The 26,522-nt window shown below is 37.8% G+C and overlaps 1 protein-coding gene across 4 annotated transcripts in view; it reads right to left on the bottom strand.

The window, feature by feature from the left end:
• tex2 (testis expressed 2) overlaps positions 1 to 26,522 on the bottom strand; it is a 52,186-nt gene that overhangs the window by 11,204 nt on the left and 14,460 nt on the right. For 3 of the 4 annotated variants that reach the window (XM_030141092.1, XM_030141093.1, XM_030141095.1), the window contains 4 exons: positions 7,740 to 9,486; positions 4,102 to 4,302; positions 2,500 to 2,857; positions 325 to 620 (listed from right to left, as the gene is read on the bottom strand). In XM_030141092.1, coding sequence (XP_029996952.1) covers positions 325 to 620; positions 2,500 to 2,857; positions 4,102 to 4,302; positions 7,740 to 9,461 — 2,577 coding nt within the window. In that variant the 5' untranslated portion in view covers positions 9,462 to 9,486. Of the gene's footprint in view, positions 1 to 324; positions 621 to 2,499; positions 2,858 to 4,101; positions 4,303 to 7,739; positions 9,487 to 26,522 lie in introns of those variants that run through there. The other variant, XM_030141094.1, reaches the window with a different exon arrangement.

Genomic DNA, 26,522 nt, shown 5'->3' with positions numbered 1-26,522 from the left:
CTAACAGTGTAGTTGGTTATACATAAGCACCAATTAGGTTGAGGAATATATGATGGTTTTGGTTGAAATAGATCCTTTCACAACATTAGCCACATGTTAGAAAGACATTCTGCCAGAAAACTTTCCACTTGGGTGCAAATACAATACTTATGTGCAATACAATACGTAACATAGACAGTGTTAATATCATGGTTTATGGTACATACAACTGGATATAAATAGCATCTGCCATCAAATCAACAGCCTTAGCTCCAGTAAAATAAATGTTCACCACTCACCTACTCTATTTCTTTTTAGCTTTTGCACCATCTATGTGTCTCCTACCTTTTTAGTGGTTTTGGGGCTGCTCTCAGGACTGTTCCCAGGGCTGTCAGTGCCAGTTGGGCTTCTCGAAGGCGCCTGGGGGTTCACATATTTAGCCATGTAGACATTATAGTCCAGCAGCATTTTCTGTTTCGTCCCCCCGGCAGCGACACAGGGCAGAGTGGCTGGGATCTCTCTGTTGCGAGACTGAGGCTGAGACAGCTCATCCAGACTTCCCCGGCTGCTGCTCCTGCTGTCAGCCTCCAGGCCTCCACCAGATTGGGTGCTGCTACTGCGGCTGTGAGAGGGCAAGAAGGCTAAAAGTGGAGGAAAAATGAAGGGTGTAGAATGAGAAAAGGGGAAGGTTAATGTGATGCAGTTAGGCTTGGACATACAGTATTTCACTGATTCCAATCCACGCACATTTCATATACATAATACATGTTCAACCAAATAATTACCATCTATTTTGCATTCATTGCTCACAGCATCCTGCAGCCCTCAGTATGCTTTACAGTGGATGACTCCTCAGTATGACTCATATATGTACTGACCAGCCATTCACATAACTACTATATATATCTATGAAACAGCTTATAAACTATATAATAGAAAAAAAATCAGTAATCTTGTTCTTCTTCCACATGCATCAATGACTGGGCCCTCACAGTACTAGTGTTTCCCTTTGAATTGGCCCATATCTTTAAAGGCTTATATCCCACAGCGGAGACCAACACTATAATATGCTGATTCTCTGTGCATGTAATCCTGCTGACCCATTCACACTCATCTGTTCACTAACTTGAGGGGATTGGCATTCCCTAAGCTGGGGCTTATACACAGATCTGATGGCTGTGCAGTAACATACTCAAAAGAATGGCTATTCTGACTGAGAGAAGTGACGAGTTCATGTGTCTGTGCCAAGGCCTGTGGGAAAAGGCAACACTAATAAGACTGATTATAACTTTTTTTTTTGGAAAGGTAAATGTCCATTATATGCATTAATTACTGCGGGGGTGTCAAACGCATGTTAGTTCAGGGGCCACATACAGCCTAATATGATGTAAAGTGAGTCGGATCAGGAAAATAATATAAATAATAGGGTAAGAACTTATGAATAATGTCAACTCCAAAGTTTTCCCTGTGTTTTTGAGTGAAAAAAGTAAGATTCTGCAATACATCTATGAACTGTACTTGAAAATAACATTAACATCTTGAACATTGAAACTTCTTGAGAAAAAAAAGTGCAATTTTAACATTATGCCTTAGTTTATCATTTATACATGTGCATCACAACTTACAGATCACGGTGGATCTATAACTACACAAAACATTTAATAACCGACAGAATGTTATTAAAATTCCACATATTTCTTTTAAGATATTTAAGGTTGTTCATATTTGCTCAGGTTATTCACATTTTTTTTGTAAATGACTAGTTTGTAAATGTAAACATTTTTCTGTATTTTAACTTTTTTCTTTTTTACACTAAAACAAAGACAAAATTTTGCTGTTTTTATTATTTAAAGGTTTTTATGATAGTATTTTACTGATCTGACCCACTTTGGATTGAACTGACCTAAAAGGAGTTTAACATCTGTGATTGTTAATATCTTCAGTGTAATTTTTGCATTTTACAGATTCACCCCATGTGCCGGATTGGACGCTTTGGTGGGCCGGTTTTGGCCCCCGGGCCGCATGTTTGACACCTGTGAATTACAGCCTTAGTCATTCCAGAAGATATAAACTGATGGATGCAGAAAGTTTGTGTGATTGTATCCATACTGCCCATCCAGGATTTCCTTTTACGGACCATCAATTTTCCAGTTGAAGCAATAAGAGAAAAATAAAACGGGTGCGCATCACCTCATACAATCAAAACATCACGTAAAAAGAAGGTTCACACAAAGCACAAGTAAAGTCAAATGAAATCAAATCTGATTGGTTATATATACTCAGTCCATTTGGACCAGATCTTATCATTTTTTTCTTTTTCAACTTTGAAGGAAAAAGATATCTTCTCCATAACATAAATCTCAGAGACAATTCCAATCCATTCATCAGTGCTGGGTGGTTCTACTTTTAAGCTTTTCCTTGTGTTGGATTTCTTACTGGTTGCCAATAGTATAACCAGCAGTTTTCAGTCTTTGATGTTCCATGATTCAAAGTACAACTTGTGTATTTTATAAGACTCACCACTCTTACAGATGGCAGGCAGACTGCTGCCTCTCCCCTCTGATTTCATCCGGGATGCGAGCAGAAATCTCCGAAACCACTCCTCCTTTTCCCGACCTGTCCTCCCAAACAGGTAGATTGTCAGATCACCTCCTCCAGAAGCTGGTCTTTTGGGCTCCTCGGTGGTTCCTTCTACTTTTTCACTCTTGTCAATTTTTTCTACTTTCTCACTGGGCCCTGTGAGTTTGTCCTCCCCAGACTCGGGTCTCTCTCCCTGAGCCTTAGACATGAAGTCCTCCTGCTTGGCCAGCTCAATGCAAATTGGGTATTTTTTGTTCCACACTCTCTTCCTTGCTAGACTCTGGGGCATCAGGTAGATCTGCATGAACAAATAACAACAAATCCACATTTAATAATTGTAAGTGATGCAGTTTTGTTGATGTTGTCTTCAAGGAGAAAAATACCTACATAGAAAAGAAGAAACATTTTGATAGAACAAAGAATGCTACAGACTTATAAGCAAAGGTTAAAGCTCCACCTGCAGCTTCCTGCATCTTTGCACTGACTCCCTGTTAATTTTAGAATTGATTTTAAGATTTTAATGTTTGTTTTTAAAGCTTTGAGTGGACTGGCCCCACAGTACATCACAGACCTCATCCAAATTTATACCCCAGGGTGCACACTGAGGTCTGAGGGCCAGCTCCAGCTTCTGATGCCAAAGGTGACACTTAAAGCCGGGGGGCGGGGGGGGGGGGGGCTTTCTGTGTGGTCGGCCCCAGACTCTAGAACGCCCTGACCCCCTACATCTGAACAGCCCCCATAGTGGAGTGTTTTAAGTCTCGTCTTAAGACCCACTTTTATTCTCTGGCTTTTAACCCCGCCTGAGTTGTGTGGTCCTCTGTGTCTTTTTTTTTTTTTTTTTTTTTTTAAGTCATTAATTTATTTTTATTTATTTCATTACTTTTAACAACTTGATTTTATTGTTTTATTTAGAGCATTGTTGTAGTTTTATGTACTTATTTATTGTTTTTAGTGTATTTCTTTAAATTGTTTGATTGTTTTTATGATGTGCAGCAGTTTGGAAACATTTTTGTTGTTTAAATGTGCTATATAAGTAAAGTGGATTGGATTGGATTGCAGCTCTTTCCGTTCTGTCTCAAAAGTTCCAAAAGAGGGGGGTCAGTGTAACTATGTGATGAGGGCATCCATAATTCATGATATACTTATGATATAACAACATGAGAAACTGATTCTTAGTGCACTGCCTTCAGATGAACAAAACTAAAGAGTCAGCAAATGATACACAGGACCTGCAGCTATGTGTACGCGGTCACTGACCGGACATATTCGCTCCTTGTTTACACACTGTATGTGACTCTGAGTGGCTCTGTCACTGAATATGACCTATTAGCAAGCATACACTCAGGCAAAGACAAACACAAAGGGACGTGTGCTTGATGTCACTGTCTGTTAAACTCATTGTCATGTACATAAATACACTAGTTCATCAGAAGAGACGCACAATCATACATTAGCATCTGGTCCTTTGTCTTGCAGGCTTATAACACAAATACATGATAAAACATTGACATAATTTCCCACATGCACCCAAAGTAGCCGCACCTTGCTATCAGTCAGGTCATAGATCTTCTGGCTAATATACGTGACGTCAGGTTTAGGCTCGTTGTGAGCGGCACGGCGGGAGATGTTCCTGTTGGGCTTTGACAAGCGCAAGACAGAGCCCTCCAGACGGACGTAAACAGAGTGGGTCAGGGTGGCGTGGTACATCTCAGGGTCATAGCTGTGGATCTCATTCATCCAGCCCTGAGAGAATATGGGGGTAAAAGGCAGATAGAGTCAACTGGTTAATATTTTCCCCCTTACAGCATTTAAACAAACGTCAAATAAACACAAAAACAAAGAAGAGGGTTTGTCCCCACAGTACCCCTGCACTCATGTGCTCTAGGGTCCATCATTTATTTGTGTATTATGTTCTGCATGACCACAGAGAACCTTGGAACAGCTGTGCCCTCTAGCCACAAGGCTCTTCTGTGCAACAGCTTGGTAACTACGAAGACACACAAATCTGAGTACACACGCTTACATAACTTCGACCAAACAGCTGAACAATTCTGCAGTTTCCCAATTTTTTGCAGCACTATGTGAGGTTATTTCAGAACACGATGAATGTGTTTCAAGGCAAAACCTGCAGTCGTCACAGGAGAAAAAGTGTAATACATCCTTGATGTCTTGCCGCTGGACCCCACGGGGCTGTTTGGAGTTTAATTCTCATTGCCTCATCAGTCCCAAAGGACTCTCTGTGAGCAAAGCCAATTCAGCTGCAACAACAGGGGGAATTTCAGTGTTTGGCTGGTGTGTAAAGATGTTAAATTGAAAGAATGAAGATACAAAACAAAAGCTCTAGGGCAGGGGTGTCAAACTCATTTTAGTTCAGGGGCCACATGCAGCCTAATATGATGTAAAGTGGGTCGGACCAGAAAAATAACATAAATAATAGGATAAGAACTTATGAATAATGTCAACTCCAGTTTTCTCTGTGTTTCTGAGTGAAAAAAGTGAGATTCCATAGTGAAAATCTTCACATCTACGAACTGTACTTGAATATAACATGAACAACTTGAACAAATATAAACATCCTGAAAATGCTTAAGAAAAATAAGTGCAATTTTAACAATATTATGCCTTAGTTAGTTATTTATACATGTGCGTTACAACTTACAGATCACAGTGGATCTACAAATACACAAAACATTTAATGACAGACCGAATATTTTTAAATTACACGTACTTCTCTTAAGACATTTAAGGTAGTTCATATTTGTTCGGGTTATTCACATTTTTTGTAAGAGGTTTGTAAATGTAAAACTTTTTGTGTAATTTAACTTTTTTTTTTTACACTAAAATTTAAAAAAAGTGCAGTTTTCATTATTTATAAGGTTCTTATGATAGTATTTTACTGGTCTGATCCACTTTAGATTGAACTGACCTAAAATGATTTTAACATAAGTGATTGTTAATATCTTCAGTGTAATTTCTGCTTTTGACAAATTCATCCCATGGGCCAGATTGGACCCTTTGGTGGGCCGGATTTGGCCCCCAGACTGCACGTTTGATGCCTGTGCTCTAGAAGGATGGCAATCCTTTCTACTTATCTGTTATAGCACGTGAATATGTACCAAACGGCATCTTCACCTGCTGAGCGACTGTAAGGTAAATGCATTGTGAGAACCTGGGTGTGAACTGAAGGAGTCTGACTTCAATTCATAAGACATGAGCTCTCCTGAAAATACAATTTGTAAAATCTTGGGGGTCTCTAGAATAAGATGCTATTTATGCCATGTATTCCTATTTCTTATGATCTTTGTCATCATGGATCATGTGTAAAATTAGGCTGTTACTGATTTTTTTTTAGCTCTGCACACAGTCCTTTTGATCCTAGTCCCATGGGCAACACGAAGTCCACCTCTAAGTAAGTCAAGGGCAAGGTTTTGATAGCGGGAAAAAAATCAAGAGTACATGGAGGAAACTAACACAATTCATGCAAGAAGGTGACTCATTATTGTTTCACTAAAATAAAAATACGTGCATGCTTTTCTTGCCACTGGCAATGAAACTTGATGGTGCAAATTATAAACTAATGACAAACAAAGACAGCAAGCATAACACCCAGCAGCAGCAGCTAATTTTGTACTGTTTTCTTATTGTTATTATTCATATTCTTACTAAAAGCTCAATGAGGTTCTTTAATAATGTAAGCATCTGTCATTTCTGACCATATTCTGACACAGACATTACAGGAAAGAAATGAGAATATTGATTTTGTTACAAAATCAATAAATTTCATTTTTTCTGGTTGAAAACAAAGGATAATTTTTCATAGTAAATCTGTATATATGTATGTTTTTATTGGACATATTTTTTAATCTACTAGCAATCACGTGTACAGCTGTTATCTCTGGATTAAATAGTCCATGCTCCACAGCTCTGTGGCACTGAAAGATGCACAGGAACAAATGAGTTTCATCTTTCTAAGGTTATTATGGATCATCTTTATAGAAATAATGGTAAATAAATGGAAACTTGTTTATAGAAGCTGTAGAAAATGTTGAAAGGTATATTCAGCATGGTATAGTTGAATATATATTATACAGCGATGGAAAAAAGTTTTCGGACACCTCATTCATTTGTGACATATTACTGCATAAAGAATCATTCATAAGTCATTGAACTCTGCCTAGTAATGTTCCATTCTTGAACCCTTATGCTCCTTTCTGCACATGCTCCGTTCCATCGAGATCAGAACTGGATGTTTCAGTAAGATAATGAAACACACCCAGGGACTGTTAAGACTTTAGTTTTTGTATTTTTTTCTTCTAATAATAAGCAAAAAAATACATAATATTTCATGATAATATTTGAGACAAAATTTTTCTGGTTGCAAAAACTTTTTTCCACTACTGTGATTCACACACTGGCTAAAACTATATATATCATGTTACATGTTTTAATCAGAATCTTCTATTTTTTTTTTCCAAGGCTGACAATAACATCGTCATGTTCCTAAAACAACTGCCTAAGTCATTTTAGGACAGAAATTACTTTTTTGCGTAAATCATCAAATACTCATTCAACACAAGTTTTTTGTGTTTCCTAAATCTGAAAAAATTACATATGCAACTATTTTAGGAAAGTATATTATATATTGTGGTTGAATACACAGTTGCAAACTTATATAGAGTTGTGGAAAAAATTATTAAGCAAAAGTTATCAAAAACAATGGTTATGCAATCAAGTACTAACTCCTGTGTGTATCATGTGACTAAAACAGACAGAAAAGAAAACATGGAATGCCTAAAAGCACTGTTTTTGTCAGTACAATGCCATAGATATTGATGTAAGAACTGAAGTGATTTTGGTTATTATCAAGAAAACATGGAAAATGGTTAGTTATCAGCTCTGAAGTTAAACTCTTCTGAGCTATTTTTGTTGTTATCATTATATTTGTCCAAAAAAATATACCTTTAGTTGTACCAGGCATTAAAATGATGGGTGGTCTAATAATTTTTTCCATGAGTGTATTGCATGCTTCTCAGTATGTTTAATATATATTCATACTAGAACCAGTGATGGAAAAAAATCAATTAACAAAAGCCAAAAGCCCAAAATTGTGCTACTTTAAGCTACTTTATATTTTGTCACTATGACAACAAGCACATTAAACTCATCCTGTTTCATCTCACCTTGAAAATGCCCGGTTCTTTAATATCCAACTGGGCCACATTCCAGTGCTCTATCCTTCGTCTGCCTCTTCCTGTTCCTGAGGAGGAATGTCGAGAAGAGGACAGCCAAAGGACCAGGATGGCCAGCATGAACCCAGCTACTACTCCATGTACAACAGCACACATGTAGGGTGGGACCGGAAGGACTAAATACCAGTACACCAACTGTGTCAGGAAGATGAGGCCAGTTACAGGCACCGTCTCCACCTCCTGCACCACTCTATCCTCCTCCTCTGTGTCAAGTTCACTACACAATCCTGTGCTACCAGTGTGGGGCGGCCGGGACCCTGGGTAATCCCCGTCTGGGGTCTCTGTGTCAGTACATATCTCAAAATCCTCACTATACAGTTCACAGAAATCCTCGTCTTCCTGTCGAGCTACCAGGGCCGACATAGAGCAGCGGCCCAGAGTGAGAGACGGAGACTTGGAAAGGGTGGAGGAGGGTGGAGCTGGAGCAAGTGACGGGAAAGAGAAAAACACAGAGTCGGGGCCTTTGCCCGTCGGAGTTTCCTCGTCTTCCTCCCCTTCTGCCACCTCCTCCTCCTTAATGCTGTAGCTGTTGGTACTTTCAGCGTGTCCGTTCACTGCTGTTACCCCGCTCAGCTCTGACGCACTGGAGGAAAGAGATTTGGCGCGATGAGTGGCGCTCCCTGCCGCTCCGACGCCAGACTCATCCCCCATGATCTTACTGAAAAGCTGCAGAGGGTCTGACATCACCTCCGACAGCCGCCGCTTGGTGTCTTCTATTTTAGCCTCCACCTCCTGAACCTTAAAAAAGGACCTGCCATCTGGGGACATAATTGGCGAGGAAGGAGCTGTTTTGGAGTCACCGCCCGCTTGACTGACAATGACAGGGCTAGAGCACAAGCGTGGCTGAGAAAACTGTTTGAAGAGCTGCATGTTGCGAGGTGGAGGGCGCTGGGATGGTTGCACTTGCTGCTGATGAGGGGGATGATGAAGATAGTGGTGAAGTGGCCCTTCTTGGTTTTCGGTCTTTGAAGTGTCCGTGGAGAGGGACTTCACAAATGATTTCATTAAGTGGCGGTGGCGTGCATGTGTTGGTGCAACTGTGGTGGGCACAGCTGTGTTTTCTCGAGACTCTACATCATTAGACAAGGACCTGACCAAGCTGAGAAAAGGCTTGGAGGATGACAGCGTTGTAGACTTACAAGGGGAGGAGGAGGAGGAACTGGAGCTCGTGGAAGGGGGATTGGCTAAGGGTCGGTCAGAGGGCCAGGAGGAGCTGGCGTTAGGGGCGGAGGTCAGGTGGGAGTGGGTGGAGGTAGGGATTATAGTCATGGCTGCAGATGGTGTGTGTGGGTGAGGGTCTGAGGGCTGCACAGACAAGGTGGAGGATGAAACAGGGAGCACGGCAGCTCCGGATGAAACTTCCTCTGCGGTGGATTCAAACAGCAGCTCCTCTTTTGCCTCCAAGCCCGTTGCAACACAGTGGTCATCACCCCCCGAAGCTTCATCCTGCTCAGATTTAGGTTCAGGTTCAACAGGCGCCCCGTAAAGCTCCTCTTCTTCATCGTCTTCCTCTTTCCCCAGGGCGGAGAAGTGGATGGTGATGGTGTCTCGAGAGAGGGAGCGTTGCACCTGCAGTTTGGGTCCAGGGGCGTGACGTGGGGGAGGAGTGTCCGCATGCTGGCCACTTCCCCTGCTGCTGCCCTGACTGCTCATCACCACCCTGCACAGGGCTCACAGCCTGGAAGACACACACAAAACACACACTTAGTAACAGAAACAACATAATCAAAAAAATAAACACGCATTCAAATCCTTTACAATTATTACTGTTTAACCCAGGGGTCTCAAACATGCGGCTCGGAGGCCAAATGCAGCCTGCCAAAGAAGCCAATCCGTCCCATGGGATGAATCTGCAAAGTGCAAAAATTCCACAGTCTCATTTTAGTTCAGGTTCCACATACAGACCGATATGATCTTAAGTAAAATAATAGCATAATAACCTACAAAAAATAATGACTCCATTTTTTTCTTCTCAGTTTGATGTGGAAAAAAAACACTGTGCCTATAAATAATGACAACTTCAAATTTTTGTCTTTTTTCTTTTAAATTCTGAAAATATTTACATTTACAAACTATCCTGTAACAATAAAATGTGAATAACCTGAATAAATATGAACAACCTAAAATGAGATTTAAATAAGATAATTAAGCACAATTTTAACAATTTTCTGCCTGTCACTAAGTGTTTCATGTCTTTGTAGATCCGATTCATAATGCATATGTAGAAATGATAAGTTGAGGCATAATATTGTTAAAATTGCACTTATTTTTCTTAAGAAATTCCAGTTTTTTCAGGTTATTCACATCTTTTTTGTTTGGATAGCTTATAAAAGTAAGTATTTTCATAATTTAATGGGGTTTTTTTGCACTAAAACAAAGACAAAAATTTGGAGTTGTCATTCTTCATAGGTTATTATGCTATTATTTTACTGGTAAGGCCCACTTGAGATCAAATCGGGCTGAATGTGACACCCCTGGTTTAACCCATAAAGATCCAGTGCAACTTTTGTGGCAATTCCCAAATTATTTTTTTGTCTCTATTTAACCATTCTGAAGTGATTTATCACCGTTTCTCATAATATTATCGTCTGTATTTCCATTTGTTTTTCAGTGAAAATCTGGTGTTTTCCTATATCTAATTAACTAATCATGTATTTTAATCATGCTGATAATACATTTGAGGGTTATGCTATCAGATACAATGAAAGCTGAAGAAAAAGTGACTGTTTTCAGAAAAGTATATCATTAATTGATTGTCTCCATCTACTATCATTGATCCAACTCCATGGGTTTTACTGATGAATCAGTGTTGTAGAAGATGACAGTGTTTCCATGGCAACTACAGAGCCTCTGAATGTCCAAATGAGTCATATCTGATGACCGTGAGAAGATGAAAAACTGTATTTTACCTGAATTATTTCAATGTATTGATAGGATTTGTGAGTGTATAGTTATTAAATACTTTAGATGCTGTTGGTTGCTGGTGGATATTTGGGTGTTTATGGGTTAATGTGTGTGTCATGCATTTTACTGCTGTAGATATTTAAGGCTGATCTTACTTCCACTACTTTTTTTATACAGTTGTCGTAGTTACCATCCTACAAGAACCACCTATTTATAAAAAGTCTCAAAAAATACTCACCTTCAGTTTTATCACGAGCGTTTTTTTTTTTATCTAAAGCTGAAATCAAGGTTAAAATATCAGAATTTGCAGCGAAACTAAAGATTATATAAAGATCAGCCACTTTTCCAAACTATCTGCAGTTGCGTCTGGCTGAATCTGATCACAGATCTGTAATTATGCTGTACTTAACCTGTGATTAGCTCAAAAATCTGTATCACAGAGTAGATTCTCTACAGCTTGAAAACACAGGGAAAGAGTCTCATATCCTGTCAGATCACTTCAATTCCAATATGCTAAAAGGTAATTATGGATTTTTTTTTGTCCAGCAATGATAAAACCTACCAAGGAGCACAGCTTTAAGAAGTAGGACACTTTTCCCTTGTCATAAATGAATACTTAATCCTTTAGTTTCACAAACACGCACTGAATTGGAAAGAGATGAAAACCTGAAACTTGACATCAACTAAAGCCAGACGAATGTAACAGATTAAAAAGGAAAAGACTATCCTCTGACTTTCAGAATAGAGTTAAGATAAAAGACATCAAAGAAAAAAACAAGCAAAAAATTACTTTTTCCTAGTTTGGGATCAATAAAGTCTGTCTGTCTGTCATCCATCCATCCATCTTTAGTTTCTCACATCCATCCATCCATCCATCCATCTTTCTATCTTTAGTTTTTCCCATCCATCCATCCATCCATCCATCCATCATCCTTAGTTTCTCCCATCCATCCCACAGATGTCCATCCATCCCTCCCTCCCTTCTTTCTTTCTTTCTTTCTTTCTAAAAATAATCCAAATATCTGCCCGATGATGTGAAAGTTGTGATGAAAGACTTTTATTTGACAAAGTAAAAGCATAAGTACAAAAGATGTTCCTCAGAACTGGCTTTATATGAACACAAAACCAGATCAGTGGTTGTAAACTGTTCAAGATATTTTTGTTGAGTAGAAGTTGACAAAAGAAAAATGGAACATTTATATAACAAGTGACACTGATACTGCCTGGAATTATGTCACACTGCACTGCATGAATCCCAGACAGCAGGTTGTATTGTATGTTTTGTTGTTGTGCTTGTCTGTTTACATATTTATGTGAAAATGTAATAAAAACATGAAAAAAAGAAGCAACATTATGATTTAATAACCTCCGAATCTCCGACATGCCCTAAACACAACGTGCACACAACAGAAAAGGAAAGCCTTGCAGCTCTCCATTGGTCTTAATGTGAGTAGACTGGACAGGTATGTCTACGCTCCCCCATCCATTAGCCCTCATTATGCAAGGCTGTAGCTGACAGACTGAGGTGCTCTTGGGCCTGGCCTCCCTCTGTTTCAGCCATACCCCAATCACTCACTCACCCCGACTATGGCAACATGATTAATGGGTTCATTCAGAGCAGGGTCTGGAATAAATGGGGCATCAACACTTCAGCTGTATTTAACTCTGTCCTCCACAAGGGGCAGACTGCAACAGAATAAAGAAGGGGTGTCCAACATATGGCCTGCAAGACCTAAACTGGACCACCAGAGGGTCCAAACTGGCCTGTGGGATCAATTTGGGAAATGCAAAAATTACAATGAGATATTCATTATTTATTTTATTTATTTATTTCATTAGTTATTATTTGTCAAGGGTGTCAAAACCATACCATTCCAACTTTATTTATAAAGTACTTTAAGAACTTTACAGCTGGCCAAAGTGCCATTCACGAATCATAAAACAAGGAAATAAGTAAAAACAGTGATAACACAGGGTGCAAAGCAGGCAAAGAACAACAAAATACAACCATCCTAAAAACAAAGACATTAAAATCTGGTAAAAACAACATAGGAAATCTAAAAAAAAACCCCATCTCACTCATTTATTAAAAGCCAACGAGAAAAAGTGCATTTTTAAATGTGATTTAAAGACAGGCAGAGACTGAGCCTGCCTAACATCTAAAACCATTTTAGTCCAAGAGCCACATGGAACCCAATTTTATCTGAAGCATGTCAAAACAGTAAAATACTATCATAACCTAGAAATAATGACAACTCCAAATTTTTCTTTTTCTTTTAGTGCCAAAAAGTAAAATTACATAAAAATGTTTACATTTACTAACTACAGTCGTGGAAAAAATTATTAGACCACCCTTGTTTTCTTCAATTTCTTGTTCATTTTAATGCCTGGTACAACTAAAGGTACATTTGTTTGAACAAATATAATAATAACAACAACAATAGCTGATAACAGTTTAATTTCAGAGCTGATATCTAGCAATTTTCCATGTTTTCTTGATAAAAACCAAAATCACTTCAGTTCTTACATCAATATCTATAGCATTGTACTACCAAAAACAGTGCTTTTAGGCCTCCCATGTTTTCTTTTCTGTCTGTTTTAGTCACATGATACGCACAGGAGTTAGTACTTGATTGCATAACCATTGTTTTTGATGACTTTTGATGGTCTGATATTTTTTCCACGACTGTATTCTTTCTGAATAAAATGTGAAAAAATAACAACATGAGATGTCTTAAGAGAAGTAAGAGCAATTTTAACAATATTCTGCCTGTTATTAAATGTTTGTGCCCTTGTAGATCCACTGTGATCTGTAAGTTGTAATGCACATGTATAAATAATAAGTTGAGACATAATGTTGTTAATAATTACACTTATTTTTCTTTAAAAATTTCAGGTTGTTCATGTTTTTCACATTTTGTAAAGGATAGTTTGTAGATGTAAACATTTCCATAATGCCATTTGACTTTTTTTTCACTATAAAACATAAAGAGTTTGGAATTGACATTATTTATAGATTATTATTTTACTGGTCTGACCCATTTGAGATCATATTTGGCTGAATGTGGCCCCTGAACTAAAATGAGTTTGACCCTCTTGGACTAAATGTATGTGGTGAAAATGAGAGGGAATAAACAGAACATATTTATTCTTTTATCTGGACCTACATTAAGTTTATTTCTTTGTGCATCGAGGAACATGTGCCATTGTTAAATGCTCCACTACCTTCAGTAGGAAGCCTCTCCTATCTGTGTGCTCAGGTAGTGTGCAGTGGGTTTATGAGAGTGATTTTTATTTACTGTTGATGTTAATAAGAGCACTGAGACTGAACCAGAACAGTGGAATTGCAGGCTGTAAACACCAAAACAGCTTCCATCATTATGAGTATCTCCTTTCACATAATGTTCACATAAAACTACTGAATTGCACAGATTTAGAATGACTGTATGAATTATGAATGAATCGATATGATGTGTGAGACAAACCACTTGGAAATGATCATTTAAACCCTTTAAGTATTCAGCTGTTTTAAAATGTATTTGGGATAGTCATTGAATTTACTCTTTTTATATAAGCTCTAGTTATAATACAGTTGTCTAAAATCACTCAAATTATTTTCCTCAAGAAAACCTTTCTATTGCTCTATTTTATCATACTAATGCTTACATTCATTTTGTCATACCAATACTTCTTTGTAATATCTGTTACATTTTAGACCTATATTGAGTAGGGACAGTATGAATGTTGAAAATAAGAAAAGGAAGCAGTGAGAAGTAAAATTTTATTTGACTTTCTACCATGTTACTATGACCAAAAAGTAGTTCATTTTTTTTGTCTAGGCCACTCCATTTAGTTTCTAAAGATACATCAATTCTTGCTAATCAGGCCTATACTGTATTGGATTCCAAAGTTTGGGATAGTAAAGCATTTACCACTTTATGATGTTTCTCTTCGTAACTATTGAAAGGGGCATTAGGGACTGGAGACATCAAGTAATAACGAATTTCAGGTGTCATTTTGTCCCATTCTGCAAACAAGATGTGAAACAGCACAGGGTCTTTGTTGTCATATTTTACATCTCAAAATGAGCCCCACATTCTTTAGTGGTATGATATGGAACTGCAGACAGGCCAGATTAGCAACCATACTGTCCTAACTTTTTCTAATGTAGGGTTGTGAAGGAAGGGTTTGTTTACATCTGTAAAAAAAAAAAAAAAGTGTGCTTTTGAATTTTTCTTATACTTTCTGCATTAATATTTTAGATTTTATATACTAAAGGAGAAATTTAATGAAATATGAGTTTGTCAAGTATTTAATTCAAAATTTAATAAGAACCTTTCTATGTGGTCATGGAGAAGCATTATTACATACCCCCCACCCCGAAGGGGAGGCAAGGGGAACTGTTTTTGGTTCAGTTTGTTTGTTTGTTTGATTGTTAACACTCTAGCAGCAAAATTATTGATTCAATTCATACCACATTTGGTTTATAGATTTCCAGTGACCCAGAATAGATCTGATTACATTTTGGGAAAAGCAGGTGAAGGTTCAACTTTTTTATGAATTTTTTAAATCTTTTTTTCCAAGTTTACTTATAATGGGCAAAATTTCGAATGTCTGTAGCAGCAAAACTATTGGTTAAATTTATACCAAAATGAGGTTATAGATTGCCAGTAACCCAGAATAGATGTCATTACATTTTGGGATACGGAGATCAAAGTTAAATTTTTTATGACTTTCTTAAATCTTTTTTTTTCCCATTTAATTATAATGGGCAAAATTTCACGTGTCCGTAGCAGCAAAACTATAGGTTGAATTTATACCAAATTTACGTTATAGATTGCTAGTGACCCAGAATAGATGTGGTTACATTTATGTTAATGAATTTTTAAAATCTTTTTTCTTCTCCCATTTACTTACAATGAGCGAAATTTCACATGTCTATAAATACAACAGTTTTGTTTCAATTAACTTCAAACTTGGCACATATATAGAGGCAATTGATATGCTGACATCAGCACATGCATAGACATGATGACATCAGCTGGATCGATACCAAAATAAGCAGCAATACGTGTGAGGGGCAGGGTATGTTGTGCCTGGCACCACTTGTTACAAATATGTGTTGCATTCTGATACATATTTATCTGCAACTGAAATGACAAAATGTCATGATATGAGGTTGTTTGTCATATTGCACAGACCAGGTACAGTTTTGCATTTGTTCCTAAATCTCAATACTGTATAGATTTATTCAGAGCTCCCTCTTTCCCCCACCAAGCACTACGGTACACAGGGCATAATCAGACAACAAAGTAGCTGCGCTCCAGTGATCACAAGAACAAGGCGTCTATTGTATAGTCTCAGCACAGCACAACCAAAGTCATTCATCATGCGGTGATTTCACTGAATGAGGCCTCATGTTGTTATTGGCTTATTGTGCCTGTTTATTCTTCCACATCCCATAGAGTCCATCATCCCTGGTTAGCATTATCAAACAGACAGGGGACGGCAAATATATACATACATATACACAGCCATGAACAAAGGAAATGCACACAAATACACTGTTTACACACATGCACACACTGCCTCTGTCTCGTTTCCAGGCAAAATGTCCCATAATGGAAGGAGGAGGGACCAAGAGAGACAACAGAGCAGTTAGCTTGTGTGACTGTCTACATTTCTGAGAAAGCCTCAGCAGCCTTTGGGGGTTTTTGGTTGGCACTGCATCTCCAGAGATTGTATTTGTTGGAAAGAAATGACAGGGTATTTGACTTTCCCAGTCATTCACTTGGCTGAGCTACCCAATGGGTTTTTGGTTGTGTCATTTTAAGTATGTGTGCGTGCATGTGTATGTTTGTGGATTATGCCATGGCCATGCTATAGGGCACAGCAGATCGAACAAGAAAAAAAGAGAGACAGACAGAGAAAAAAGAGCAACAAAAAGGAGAAAGATGGAGAGCCATGGGGGGTCTGTGGAGGCTGCCGTCGACCTTTCAGAGACAAGCTTTTGAAGCGGAATTCACTTAAAGACAGCAGAACGGCAGGCGAGTGACAATGGGAAGGACGAAGTGGACGGGAGAAAGTGATGGAGAGGAGGTAGACAAATAAGTAAAGAGGCAGAGCCGCAGAGATGGAAGTGTCGTCAAAGCCCGAAGGACAAATGACAACACTGTGGAGGTCAATGTGGGTGAACTGACAAAGATGGATCCAAGTTTTCTGAGTCAGGGAAACACAGGAGAGTACAACTGAATGACAAAAGAGGCACAGGATCGAAAAACACATAGAAAATGGTCAAATGCACAGCTGTCATGATAATAAAACTGAAGTGGACAATTGATTTCTATACAAAAAAAATAACTTGGAATGAATCATTTAACTGTTCTGTTGTCTTCATTTAACCCACACAAAATACTGGTTTATTTTAATAACTCAAAGGCTTGATTCAAGTCTGCTGGGTGATTGGTTTTCTATTTGATCTTAAATCCAGGCTTGTTATTCTCCTAGACTAGGGGTGGGCAACCTGGCCACATTTGGCTCTTGGGCCCTTCTCAAGTGGCTCCATGCGTCTTTGTCAAAAAACATGGAAACACTACTTTTTTTTTTTTAGGACATTCTGCTATTATTTTCTCAACCATAAAGTTATTCTGATGTTATTCAGTTATAAAAATGTAGACTACACTCCACATGAATCAAAAAGTAGTAGTAGTTGTAGTAGTAGTAAAATTAGACTATTTTTTATTCTACGACACTGAAGGTATTCATCTGTTTACTCAATTGCAATTAATTATAATACAAATAGCCCATTGTCGCTATTACACATGATTATATTTAACAGAAATATAATATGTATGTAGAAGAAGAGGCATTTATCAGCATTGAACACTCAAACAGAATACAAAAAAACAGAATTTTTATTTGACTTTTAGGTTCTGAAAAGAAAAATGGCACACAGGGCAGATTTGCTGTTCATAACTTAGACAAATAAAGTTGAAGGGGCTGCAATGAGATATCACTATTACAATAATGATGGCGAAAGCAGGATGCAAATATGATGCTTCTGTTCATTTTAACCAGGTGTGTTTAAACAGATGAATGGAGGTTATTATCACAACTGTGCAAAAAATATTTGCAGTTAGCTAAAATAAAAGCAATAAGTCAATTACGTAATAAATGTGACAGCTCTATTTAAATGTCACAATTACAAAGACAAGTCCAAAGGTACATAAATAAAATTAACAGCATCCATTGAAATATTTTACACTGAACAGCTCCCTGTTGCTTGAGCTGACTGAGCACCTCATAAGGATTACAGCCACATAGAACGAAATATTATAATCTGTTTATTGAAAAGATTGTAGTCAGTACATACACGGTGACTGAACTGTACAGTGTTTGCTGACATATAATTTTAGAGTTTCTCTGGAGAGGATGGCAGAGAGGAGAGGAGTCTGGCATGGAGACAACACTCATCCAATTAATCCAAGCAGGCTGGGCCACTCTAATCAGTGAAAGGCACCGAGGGAGACGAGACAAGGAGGGTGGCTTTAAAAGCACCAGGGTAAAAAAGATATCAGAGGGAAAATAGTCAGAGGACATGAGAGGGGAAAGAGAAGCCTGAAAAAGCAGAAACGGGAAAGGAGAGAGGAAAAGCTATGCTAAAAAGCTCAAATATGTAATAAAATAATAGGTGTGATGAGATTTTAAAGGGGAATTGCTATTAAATGGGTTAAAAGACACTGATAGAAACATTTAAGCTATTGTAAGAGAGGAGCAAATAGATGTATGTCTCAGCAGTATGAAAGAGAGTGAAAGATTAAAATTCATTACTGTCTCATTCACACTATCAGCAAGAAAAACAGCAGATGACTAAGATGGAAAAATATTTCACCATAGCTACAATTTGATAAATGTTAATAACTTATCACATCCCTATTGGAATCCTTCATCTCATATTCATAAAGAATTCTCCCTCTGAAATACTTCTCAGTCTAATTCACCTTTAAATCTATGAAGTCAAGTAAGATGTATGAACTGAATTACAGATAAAACATAAGAATGGGTGGTGGTGATGTTAACCCTTTATAGGACACTCATAGAAATACCCTGAAATTCAAAGTTTCAACTTTAAGTGTGTTATTGGAGCACCTAACAAGACTTTATTACTTTTGTGAAAATGTTCCAAATTTTTTATTGTTATGTAGAAAATCAAGGTCAATGAAGTTACCATATTTGGTTCCTTACACTTAAATGGCAAATAAAGAAATGAAGTAGGGCTGTCAAAATTAACGCCTTAACACAAATTAAACCATTATCATGATTAATCTAATTAAAAATGTTAACGCAATTAACCCATTCATGCATGAATTATGAAAACCTTAATCAAAATTTTTTCTCCTGAGTGTTTTTATTCCTCTTTAGACATGAAAGAAAACAGACAATGCGATTGAAAAATTTTTTATGAACCTATTTTTCCATGGAGTTCCAAAAATGTCTACTCAGCTTAACCTCATGCATTTAATTTTTGAAGCAAACAAACATGTATTTACTGATATATTGTGTGAAAACTATGAAATAAAAACATTTTTAATGGTGCCAATCTGCTGTTTGTCACATTTTAACATACTCTAATACTAGTCATTACTCACTTCATGGAGATATTATGCAAAATAATAATAATAAAAAACCTTTTATTTGCAGTTTAATAACAGTAACAAGCAACTGATTTACACTCAAACATGTTACGGCAGATCAGGTTTATCTAGAACAGCAAAGTTACAGTGATGGTATGAATGTCAGTGTTTGGGATGATGCATTAGTGTCCATTGTTTTGGCTGATATGGAACTAAAACAACAAAATGCATGAATATATAAGAGAACAGCTGTAGAATAACTGTCCACTGGAGTGACCGCTATGAATGAAAGGGTTAACCCATCTTCAGCGTAGAATGACTCTGAACATCCCTGGCAGTACATTTTGGGCAGTTTGTCCAAGTAGAGTTAGCATCACTCATGTGCACATGGGCAGTTGATCCAGTAGTGACAGGCAGCAGAACCAACCAATAAAGATGGAAGACACTAAACTCACGTTGGTCCTCTGGATGGAAATATGAGGACAAAAAAAAACTAAAACGGATCAGTGAACTATATAAAGTATTATGCATACTCTGCAGGAAGGAGTTTTCTTTTCACTGAAGCACTTCCAGCTTAAAATACCACATTAATGCGAAGAAAACATTAGTCAGAAGTTCTGTTAGCACTTCAGCTAATGTGTCACCCAGCTTGTGGCAAACACATTATGTACATATATATTCCCTTCTTTCTTGAGTCTGTTTGCTTATGTGAAATGAAACGCGATTAATATAGATAAAAAAATGAATGATATTTAATTGCGATTAATCAAAATTAATCCACGGCAACCCTGTGATTAATCTGATTAAAAATTTTCATCATTTGACATCACTAAATTAAAGAAAGAAATAAAAAATACAAGAAGTATATATAAAATACAAGAAAACACATGTAAGGTGAAAGGAACATGTATTTTAGAACATTAGAACATTACTTTTAGAACATTAGACCAACATTAGTGCTGATCCACACACCTGTCCACATCCACATTCTCCCTTTGAACATCATTCCCTACATTAGTACCATTACTTCATGGTACCTAACAAAGCAGGTACACTCACTGTTCATGCAGAGGTGGACCTTACAGACCCTGTAGACCACATTGGATCTCAGATTGGTGACTCACAGGCCTAACTGTAACTGTTGCTGTCACTGTCTTGTAATGTATGCGGAAAATACCTAAAAATAGTCACTTGCCCGACAAAGAGTAAAAGAAAATACAGGGTGGGTGGAGAGTAGGTGATGTATTTATGGTCAGCTTATTGTGGGTCTTATTTAAAGCTGAACAAACCACTGAAAAGCACCAAATTGATCACTTTTAAGAGCTGAGGAGCGCTCTTAATTGATTTAACTCCAGAAGCTGTGTGCCAAAACAGCATTTGCTCCAGTTTTCCATCATTTTGCACTTGTTTTATTGCAGCTAAAGGCACAGCTGATATACTAAGCCTGACATATGCTGCAGCAGTTCCATATGAACACACTTTTCACTGTTTTTTTTTTTTTTTTTTTTTGGAGACACTCACCTAATGTTCCTCTCTTCTTGATGTTTTTGACGGATGGGTAGATACTTTTGGTCTGTCAAATACGCTGACAAATATCAGACCCTGAGGTAGTGTGTGTGTCTCCTTTATCATTGTGTGGACCCACTGTGCTTATACAACTCTGGGGAGCAGAGGCTGCACATTTAGAACTGTTGTAAAAAATATGAATCATGGATGACAGGAAGTTGGGAGAATATCTTTTCAGGATTAGAAACTTAACATTTATTTTGTGCATTTGCAAGACAAAGGTATAGAGATGATTTCTTTTTAGATATGGGGACCAAAATGTGTGAGTTTTCTCCTGTAGAGGGAAAAAAAAAAAGAGTAATATTACTTTTGTTTTTTTTGTTTTTTTTCATTTAACTACTACTGTTTTCTTTCTTGTCTCTTCATCTGGTGGGATAATTTTTTGATGAGGTTATGATTAACTATGTTTGCAGCCTAAAATAATGTCAAAAGGTTGATAATATATTGTAATATATGATTTGTGGAGAAGTGTTTACTTCTTTCCAGTCCTTTTTGGATGTGTAAATAACACTAAAATGGTCTTCTTTTATGTAATAGCCTACATTTAATTTTTTGGTTGTCTTATGTCATTAATTTGCTTCAGGCGTTTGCTTTTGTTGGTGGTTGTATTGTGTTTTTCATTATATGTCTGAAAAAAAGTTTATTCATTCAGTCATTCAAAATAGCTAATAATATTTGTCTTAAATAGTACTTTCATTATCATCTTCATAGTCACTGACATAATAAGACTGGTTAAAGCTTGTCCCCCAGGCAGGAATAAAACTGAATCTTTTAGTTTCTTTGCCTTGAACCTTTTATAACATAAAAAGGTCAAAGGCACATAGGTCAGATCCTTCTATTTGATATTTACTGCAGAGATGAATATGTTTTAGATGCAACATGTTCTTTAACCCTGATGTAGTGTATAGTTTCTCATTTCTTGCACAACCATCTGTTTGATAGAGATCATAAAAATTGGACTGTGTTTTAATGGAAAAAGCTCATGTGGTCTGCTGAGTCCAGAGTGACCCTGTTTCAGAGTGATGGGGGCATCAGGGTAAGAAGACAGATAATTACCCATCATGCCTAGTGTCAACAGTGTAAGGCCCAATCCCAATTCACCCCTTGGCCCACCCCTTTACCCTTACCCTTCCATTTTGCACGTTCACGTGAAGGGGTAGCGGTGTCCTGATTCTCAATGAGTTGGAGGAGAAGGGCTAAGGGGGAGGGCTGTTTGACCCTCGAAACTGAGATTTTTTCAGGACCGCACTACAAACAAAGGGGTATGAGAAATTTCCCATAATTCTCTTTGAATCACCGGCAACATGGAGGTAAACACAGCTAAAAAGTGCATCAGTGTGATGAAAGAAACACACAAATGTATGTATTTTCTTTGTAAATGACTTGATCATTTGATCATCCATTTAATGCTGTTCCAATGTGTTATAGATCGCATTTCTGTGATTTGCGGTTGATAGCCGCAAGAGGATGACCAACACCCATTCAACAGAGATGGTTACAGCTGCTGACGGCATGGTGAAAACTTTCAGAAACAAAGTTGTGGCATCTGTTTATAGCAGCATCAGTAACTGCTGATGACGTAACAGGTCAACCCCTTGTAACTCCATTTCTAGGGGTAGTGCCAAGTGCAAGGACCAAGGGGTAAGGGTAAGGGGGAGGGCCAAGGTGTGGATTGGGCCTAAGCCTGTGGGGGCAGTGTTAGGATGTAGGGTTGGTTCAGTTGCTCAGGTCTACATTCAGCAACGTTATGTGTCTATATTGAGGTCACATGAACCTGAATGAACTGAAGGACCAGGTTTACACATCAGAGGAGGCTCAAATTGTGAAAGAGAGGTTCAGGGAGCATGATACATTATTTCCACCAGTGTATAGTAGACCACAGAGTCCAAACCTGAACCCTACTGAGAATGTTTGAGATGCAATAGAGATAATGTTACATAGTGATCAGACTCACCAAACATCAATATTCCTTAGCAAAAAATGAATGGACAGAAATAAATGTTGTAACATTGCATTAGATTTGCATGGCTTAAACCAGTAATTCTCAACTGGTGGGTCGCGACCCAATAGTGGGTCATAAACCCATTTTCAGGGGGCCTTCGTCTAGGCAAAAATAATGTTAAGACACCAATCGTGCTTTATTTTTTACAGAGCTGAGCGCCAACGCTACGGGTTTTACTGGTGAATTAATGTTGTAGAAGATGACAGTGTTTCCACGGTAACTACGGAGCCTCTGAACGTCCAAATGGGTCATATCTGATGACCATGAAAAGATGACAAACTGTATTTTACACCAATTATTTACATGTATTGATAGGATTAACGGATCAGCAAGTGTTTAACATTTTAGACCAGTAGATGATATTAGTTGCCAGTGGTTGTTTGGGTCTTTATGGGTTAAAGCTTGGTTATTTTTCAAATTATTATTATTATTATTATTATTATTATTATTATTATTATTATTATTATTATTATTATTTATTGGTTATATTAGTTGTGTATCTTTAACAGCTGAAAGACACAATACCAGTCACTTCATATAATTTGTTTACCCCAGATTATTACCACTTGTATCAGATTTTCCTCATATTATATAGGCCTACTTTATACAAATACCTATTCATGGATAAATAACAGTCATTTGGCTAAAAACACTATTCTATCTATTACAGGCCAACTTAAGCAGAAACTTGTCAGTGTAGTTATATTTCCTTTGCTGCACTCACTTCCCAAACTATAAAAACTATGTCTTTAAATGACAGTGTGCTGATTTGTTTGGATGCGTCGGCAGGTGTCGAGGACAAACTGACACGACCCCTGCCGAAGGACGTAAAGTCAGTGTGCCAAAATTCCACAAAGGGAACTTTCCTTGAAAGATCAGATAGAGAGCTAAAAAAGAAGAGAAGAAATGAATTCTGGCGTCAGGAGCATGTTGAGCGGATGACTGTGTGAAAAATGGGACAGCAGAAAACGGAAAGAGAAGCGAGTAAGAAGCGAGTCGGCGAGGCATTAAAGCGGAGGGTGACAGCGGGAAGATAAATCGGGTGAGACAGAGAGAGTGGAGATGAACACGGGATGCAGAGAGAGAAAGCACTGACAGCCAAGACAACACACATACATGCAAAGAAGAGTTTCATTTACTCAAAAGTGAAAACAAGAAATTAAAGTCTTTCATCACATGGTGCGTACAGTGGCCCAGATTAGCACAAATGTAAAACCAAAAGTAGGACAGAGGATAGACTGAGGGGGGTTAGATAACGAAGTACCTAAGGCAGGTAGAGGGAGTTAAATAGAAAAAGACACAAAAACTTTGAGAGGGGGCTTTGTCCTCCGGTATACTACAACACAACAGACACACAATCACATAACAGCGGAGAACAGGTAAACACACTACAAGCCTTTTTGCATGCTCCACTGCTCACTCCAGGGAGAAAAGGTCCCAGTCATCAGCAGCGCCTTGGTTACACAACACAGACAGTGCAATGCAACGATAAGAACTTCAATCAGAGATGAACGCAAAGGTTGGAGAACAGTGTTGGGAGAAATGCGTTACAAAAGTAATGCATTACAGTAATGGATTACTTTTTGCTGTAAGGCAGTAGTGTAAGGCAATACTAATCATTTTTTAGTCATATTTTACTCAGTACATGTTCAATAGCGCTTGCATTACAACACATATTTCGCCCATAATGTAATTGCTCACATGACAAAAAAAAAACCAGCAAGATCTAAAGGAATCAAAAATGCGTCAGTAAAGTTCTATTTCCTGTTGGTGTTCAGCCAATGGATGAAGATGTCAGAAGACAGTACATTAGCCACACTAACCCTAACCCTGCTTTAAGAAGCTAGTTAGTATGATCCCTATGATTAGCAATGACAAGGTAAGCTAACGTTTCTATGATTAGTTTGAAATTTTTATTATTTGCAGATTTATCTACCGGCATACTCGATGCCCCGCCCCCTGTTTGAATATGTAACATGTTGAAAAAAAATGCAAGCATTCCTGCTGGGATTCGAATGTCATAGACCAGGGCTGTCAAACTCATTTTAGTTCAGGGGCCACATTCAGCCCAAATTGATCTCCAGTGGGCCGGACCAGTAAAACAACAGCAGAATAACTCCAAATGTTTCCTCTTTGTTTCAGTGCAATCAAGATTAAATCATAAAAATATGTACATTTGCAAACTATCCAAACAAAAATGATTTGAATAAACTCAAAAAAAAGGAATTTCTTGAGAAAAATAAGTGCAATTTTAACAATATTACACCTCAACTTACCATTTATACATGCATATTACGGATTAGATCCACAAAGGCACAAAATATTTAATAAAAGGAAGAATAATGTTAAAATTTCACTTCCAAAATTTCAGGTTTTTCGCATTTTATTGTTAAAGGATAGTTTGTAAATGTTCATATTTTCATCATTTACCTCAAGTTTTTACACTAAAACAAGGAGAAAAATTTGGAGTTGTCATTACTTATTTATAGATGTAACGTAATCTTATGTTTTTCACATTAAACTAAGAACATTTGGAGTGATTATTTATCGGTTATTATGCTATTATTTTAGTTGCGATCACATTGGTCTGTATGTGGAACCTGAACAAAAACGACTTTGACATCCTTGATTGATATCTTGATTCATATCTTCAGTGGAATTTTTTGCGCTTTTCAAATTCATCCTAGGGGCCGGATTGGACCCTTTGGTGGGCCAGATTTGGCCCCCGGGCCGTATGTTTGACACCTGTGTCATAGACCGTAGCGTTACTTTGGGGGGCAAATGTATGTTCCCTAAGGCTCTCCTATCTCTTGTACTGGGGGGGTAGGTTATTATTTGACTTTGGGGGGGTTCTACTGTGCACGCACCATTTATGACAAGAGTCTGTACGCAGCTCAAAAGTAATACAGGAGTCATGTAATGCATTACAATTCTGAGACAGTAATATTGTCAGGGAACAAATTACTTTTAAATAACAGTAACAAGTAATCTGTAATGTATTTCAGTAACTTACACAACACTGTTGAAGAATGACCCAAAAGATGCTTCCTCTATAGTTCCTCAAGTACATTGATTAAAATAATGGACAGGAAACTAGAGGGGGCACTTAAGGAAGATGAGATGGCAGGTTCATTATCGATACATCACGTGTAAAAACGGACATGGAAGCCAAACTGCACCCTCTTTTAATTACCGCAGTCGGCAAGGAAACTCTGACCTGAGTCTAACAGTGACAAAGCAGCACCAACACTGTTCTTAAAATAGCTTGCGGGGGCTACCGAGGTGTTAGTCCCATAACACCAGTCTGGACACTTAAAGCAGTAGCTGCAGGACAAATAGATGGTGGAATAAAAGGAAGTAAAAGGACATTGCCTCAAGAGAAGTGGCTGACTTTCCAGGAGAGGATGAAAAAGTGACGCAACAAGCAAGATTTGTGCATGACTGCTCTGTCCACAGCAGAGCCTACTGCACAGACATGATTGTTATAACCGATTAATCAGCTGTCTTTTTCTCTATTGTTTAGTAAAGTTGGGATCACATTTTCCAAGCGTCTAATACAAAACAAACCATAAGTGACAAGATTAAGCTTATAATTTTATAGTGATGTTG

Source organism: Sphaeramia orbicularis, chromosome 8 (assembly GCF_902148855.1).
Source record: "Sphaeramia orbicularis chromosome 8, fSphaOr1.1, whole genome shotgun sequence".
NCBI lineage: Eukaryota > Metazoa > Chordata > Actinopteri > Kurtiformes > Apogonidae > Sphaeramia > Sphaeramia orbicularis.
This window is presented reverse-complemented; position numbering and strand designations above follow the sequence as displayed.